Here is a 6,000-nt window from a genome sequence, read left to right as displayed (position 1 = left end):
CCCTAGCAGTGGTAGTGTGAAGAAATACACGCAGTTTCAACGTCTGGACTGGATCCTGTCACACTGCGCGCCACAAAGGGGTAGCCACTTATATGCTCAGCAGTTACGTATGTATGTTCCTGGCATCCCTAGCTATCATCTGATTTTTTTTTTAATTTTTGCAAATGTAATGGACGACATCATCTTGCTGAATTGCATTTTAAATTATGAGTGAGACTGTGCACCTTCTTCTGTGCAAACTTCCTTCTCCTAGCTTTTTTCTCCATCTATTGAGTGGTTAGTCTTTTTCTTACCGACCTGAATAACCTATTTATATATTAAAGAATTTAGCGCTTCGTTGCATTTTGTTTAAAAAAAAATGGGAAAAATTGTCTCCTGATTCATAAAAATATCAAAAGGAGACCTTTCTTGTATGGATTTTGAGTTTGTGCTCTGTTTAGAAAGGCCTTCCCTGCTATAATCTAATAAAGAAATTCACTTAGAGGCGCCTGGGTGGCTCAGTCAGTTAAGCGGCCACTTTCGGCTCAGGTTATGGTCTCAGGGTCTTGGGATAGAGCGCCGTGTCGGTCTTTCCTGCTCAACAGAGAGTCTGCTTCTCCCACTGCCCCTCCCCCTGCCCATGCTCTCTTTCAAATAAATAAAATCTTAAAAAAAGAAAAAGAAAAAAAGAAAGAAGTTCACTTATACTTTTTCTAGAATTTTCACATCAAAATTTATGTGTCTGGCATTAAATATTGATGGAAGACAGGGCTGTAAACTCAAACACCAACAGACTGTACCCAATTAACATAAGGGTGTAGAGAAGCTAAATGTAAGAAAATGGGCTGAGCTGCTTCTGAGGGGCGCTCCAGGAGCACCTGCCTGGTCACAGCACCTCTCAAAAACAAAACGAAACAGCCAGAACATGGTGGTGGTTGCCAGTGCACATCTCTGGGATAAGGAGTATATGGAGCAAGGTGGGGATCTAGCCTGCTTTCTTCCGAAACAGCCAGTGGGTCCAAAACCATTCGTCTGTAATACTTTGTTATAAACTAATACATCGTCGGGTCTACACAACTCTAAAAGGACTTGAGTGATTTGACTTTCTTCTTCACTATCAAACTTTCAGGAAAACATGACAAAATAATTAACACTCCACCCCGCTACCACTACGCTCATTTTTTTTTTCCAGAATTTTCCTGGCTATTTTCACATGCAATTTTTTTCCGATGAAACTGAATGCTATTTATGAACACAGTTTACTTTTCTTTTTAACATATTTTATATTCCTCAACAGTCTTAAAGTTTTCTTCTTCTGGGTCCTGCAGATGTCTTGTTTATACCTTGGTGTTTGGGGTTTTTGTTTTGTTTTGTTTTTAAGATTTATTATTTATTTATTTGACAGAGAGACAGCCAGCAAGAGAGGCAACACAAGCAGGGGGAGTGGGAGAGGAAGAAGCAGGCTTCCCAGTGGCATAGGGAGCCCGAATTGGGGCTCGATCCCAGAACCCTGGGATCACTCCCTGAGCCAAAGGCAGACGCTTAACGACTGAGCCACCCAGGCGCCCCTGGTTTTTTTTTTCTTTTTAAATACTATATTCTATATGGGCCCTTTTCCTCCATTATTGCTTCTGTTATCAGATGTATAGAAAGGTATCAATATACACATATATTCATTTTGTAGTTGGTCACCTTGCTAAATTCTTTATTTTTCCTCGGGTTTTCTGGGTACAAAATCATATCATCTGTGACAATTTGCTCTTCCTTTTCCAACATTTCTGCACCAAAATACATCTTTTCCCTTATATACTTCATTGACTACTATTTCAAAAACAACGTTAGTTAAGTGGTGATAGAGGGCATTCTCTTGTAAATCTTTAAATATTCAAGAGGAAGTAAATGATCCTGAGCATGGTCAGGCAAGACAGACTTGGAGGTGAGTCCTAACTCTGAGACACTTACCGTGGGGTGACTTCGTTAAGTTTAACTTCCCTGCATCTCTCTCTCTTTTTTAAAAAAGATTTATTTATTTATTTTAGAAAGAGAGAGTGTGTACACAAGCAGGGGGAGGGGCAGAAGGAGAGGGAGAGAATCTCAAGCCGGCTCCGACTCCCTGCTGAGTGCAGAGCCTGGTGCGGGGCTTGATCTCACCACCCCCAGATCGTGACCTGGGCAGAAATCCAGAGTTGGTCGTTTAACCGACTGAGCCACCCAGGCAACCCTCCTGCATCTCTGTTACATGCCTGGCAAATATTTAACTGCTCAATAAATATTAACTATTATTTTTAGCAGTAATAAATTTTGTGTGCATGGTAGATACGGGTTTAGCTGCAATGCATCTTCTGTATTTATATGAGAGAAAAACTTGCACTCAAAATTATTTTACTCACTATATTCTGAGCACCCCGATGTTAGGAAGTCTTTCCAGTGACCCTCACAAAGTTCTGGTCTCACTGTCTCCTTTATAGTTTTAGTTTGTACTTGTTCAGAGAGTATCTTATGAGTACTTTTCAGTTGCTTATATAACTACCTTCCCACTCCCTTTAGCACTGACTGACAAAACCACTTCTCTCTTTTCTAAGGGAATGTAATGATACAGTGTGCTTACGTCATTAAAACCTTTGGAGCAAGCTGGTTTGCTTTTGTGTTAAACATGCAGAGAAGAGTTACTGCTTACCAACTGATTCCCTTCCCATCAGTTTTCTTCGTCACTAATGCTCTCCAATGGTCATGAGTGCTTTTAATAATATCAATTGCAAAATCCTAGAATTTGAAGAGATATGCATTACAATGACAGATAAGTGGTCTTTCCTTAGTATCAACATTTTCCCAAAGACTGATAACTTTCTTTTCTGAATTCACTTCCTTGGGTCAAAAACAGAAGAGAACATTGAAATGAATAAATCAGTATCAAGGCTGTCTCACTTATGTCTTTAAACATTTGTTTTATGACTGTATAGTCTTTAAGTGATAACAATAGAGTTAAATAAAAAAACAAACAAAAACAATATAGTTAAATTAGTCTTTGTAACAAACAGGCTTAAAGCTACACTCCTAAATGACGCATTACCTTATCTTTAAATTCTGCATTGAAAGCAAACTGGTTCTCTGGTTTTCCATCAGGAACCTTGTACCTTCTAAACCAGTCCACAGTAGCTTCCAGGTAGCCAGGTTTCAGCCGCTTGACATCATTAATATCTAAGAAAAGAATAAGCAGATTGTAAGATGCGTATGTAATTCATGCAAAAAATCTCAAGTAGTACTTTCAGAGAGCTATGGGATAGACATCAAAAAAGTAAAAGATAACAGAGCTAACCACCTTGCTGAAAAGAGAGCAAATACACATGAAACGGAAATCATATATAACTTTAAGTATTAAGGCAACAATCAATACAATAATAATTTCTATTAGAGGAGAGGAGGGAGAAATGACTGGGGGCTACATAATTAAAGAACTAGTTTGGCAAGGTTAGGTAACTTCTGTGAGAAGGGCAGGAGATACTAAAAAAGACAGCCTGAGGCTATATTCAGAAGTACACACCCCAACTCCCAGACGGATTAAATCCATCCATGGGTGACATATTAAATGAGACTAGACTTCTGGCTCTGCAGGACAGGCATTCTATATGACAGTGCTCTAGTTCGGACAACAGCAAAGTGTCCTGTTTAAAAAACTTTTCAGGACACCTGGGTGGTTCAGTCAGCTAAGTGTCTGGCCCCTCCCTTTTTTTAAAGATTTTTTTATTTAATAGAGGGAGAGAGCACAAGCAGGGGGAGTGGCAGGTAGAGAGAGAGGGAGAAGCAGGCTCCCTGTTAAGCAGAGAGCCCAATGTGGGGCTCAAACCCCGGACCCTGGGATCATGACCTGAGCTGAGGGCAGACACCCAACCGACTGAGCCACCCAGGTGCCCCGAGTGTCTGACTCTTGATTTCAGCTCAGATCAGGTTCTCAGGGTAATGCGACCCAGCGCCCCCCCCCCCAGGGCTCTGCGTTCTGCATGGAGTCTGCTTAAGATTCTCTCTCTCCCTCTACCCCTCCCCTCACTTGCACTGGCTGTCATGTGCCCTCTCTCAAAATAAATACATACATAAAGTCTTTCTTTAAAATTTGTTTAAAAAATAAAAATTTTAAAAACTTTTCAAGGTGTCTGTATAGCCATCAACAATGCCTAGCCTCAATGTCCTCAAGGTCAACTTTAAATGACCAAACTGCTGTTCAATGCAAGCAAACAGAAGAAACAAGTGCTAAAAAAAAAAAAAAATCAAGAAAAGTATTATTGGAAGGAGAAGTACATTCAACAACATAAGCACATTTAAATTTTATAAAATAACTTTCCTCAAGTCCAATCTATATACTGTGTAGTATAATCTGTATTTCATAAAATAATGTTGCTTGAGTTCAATGTATAATCTGTGTAGATAATGAATATCATGCATTGTTATCGTACCACCAAAGTATAGAAAGTTTACAAAGTGAACAGGGAAATGTATAAACACTGATAAATTTCAAGGAACTTACAAATAACACAAAACGTGTCACCTGATGCTGAAATGTGAAAATCCAGAAATCTGAAATGCAAGCGTGGGCATTTTCCAACACCAATAACCTACTCTCCAGGTCTCCAGGTACAACAGCAACTGGGTGTCCAATTCAATCCAACTCTGACAACATGTACGTGGAGCCAGCATCAGTTCCCACAAGTAAAAGGGCTCAGTCCCACAAGACTAACCCCACTTCAGACACCAATGGCCTCAAGAACTCACACAACTCCCTCCTCAGGTTTAATTTGCTAGAACGACTCCCAGAACTCAGGAAAACCTTTTTTTATGTTTAGTGGCTTATTATAAAGGATACAACTCAGAACAGCCAAACGGAAGACGCACAGGGCAGGTGTGGGGGGAGGGAGGGTGCGGAGCTTCCCGGCACTCTCAGGGTGGGTGTGGCATCTTCTCAGCACCCCCCACATGTTCACCAACCCAGAAGTGCTCCAATGTCATCATTCCAGAGTTTGAGAGATCTCAATCTCCAGTCTCCCCTCTGGGTCCCAGAGGCCAGTGGGTGGGGCTGAAAATTCCTACCCTCTAATCACTTTGTCTTTGGTGACCAGCCCCAGTCTGAGGCCAGCTAGCAGCCCTACCCAAGTCACCCCATTAGCATAAACTCAGGTTTGAAGAAAAGGGCTCATGATGAATAACAAAAAAATACACTGGAAACACTCAGGAAATTCCAGGAAGTTTTTCGCCAGGAACCAGAGATAAAGATCGAATATATTTTTGCATTATACCACAGCCTGGAAAACTACAGGAGCTCATCCCCGCTCTGACTGTGAACCCGACCTTGAAAGGTATGCTGGATCCAGACTGGGGACCCTCAACACCAGACCCAGAACCCAGTCAGCTTTCGTTGCTGATCTTGCACGCTGTGTGCACAAAGACAAAGCCAGGGGTCTGCGAGACTGCAGAGTGGTCTGCCTCCTAACACACATCGAGATCCTACCAAAGACAGCACACATTCTGTGCTGTTCCCTCTTGGGTTTGACTTTCCTCATCAGCCAGCCAGTACTGGTGTTGTAGCGTACATGGAACCCCAAGGCTCACGTTCACCGCTTCCCATAAAGTGACAAGGCAATCTGGCTATCGCGGGCCCCACAATGAAAAAGAGGATCAATGCGTCCAACCTGGTTGCTTTAGTGGGTAAGCAGTCCTCTTCCATGGCTCTGTGTGGATCTCTCCAAAAGTTGTGGCTAGTCTAGAGTTCTCTCCATCTAGAAACCTCAGTAACGAATGGCAGATAGACACTGTCTTGGGCTGTCATTGTGGGGAAGCTGCATACTACTTGCACCATGGGGCCAGCCACCCAGAGAAAGTTTTCAGGGTTCTAATACCCTCTACTGCAGGGAAATGATACCCTAGCAAAATGCCGCTGACATAATGACAGGTGTGTCTCCCCTAGCTGCGGCCAGAGCATGCCACTTAGTGCCTGTGCTCCTGTGTACGGAGCACATGTGAAAATGGACACAC

General features: G+C 42.1%; 1 protein-coding gene across 1 annotated transcript in view; it reads right to left on the bottom strand.

Annotated features, from left to right (window-relative positions):
• Positions 1–6,000, bottom strand: part of PPA1 (inorganic pyrophosphatase 1) — a 35,660-nt gene that overhangs the window by 5,528 nt on the left and 24,132 nt on the right. The window contains exons 7-8 of the mRNA XM_040624605.1: positions 3,050–3,177; positions 2,657–2,742 (exon numbers count right to left, since the gene is read on the bottom strand). Of these exons, the coding sequence (XP_040480539.1) occupies positions 2,657–2,742; positions 3,050–3,177 (214 nt within the window). The remainder of the gene's footprint in view (positions 1–2,656; positions 2,743–3,049; positions 3,178–6,000) is intronic.

This window comes from Ursus maritimus, unplaced genomic scaffold, assembly GCF_017311325.1.
Source record: "Ursus maritimus isolate PB19 unplaced genomic scaffold, ASM1731132v1 scaffold_7, whole genome shotgun sequence".
Classification (NCBI taxonomy): Eukaryota; Metazoa; Chordata; class Mammalia; order Carnivora; family Ursidae; genus Ursus; species Ursus maritimus.
The sequence above is the reverse complement of the archived record's forward strand: the minus strand, read 5'-3'. Positions and strand labels throughout refer to the sequence as shown.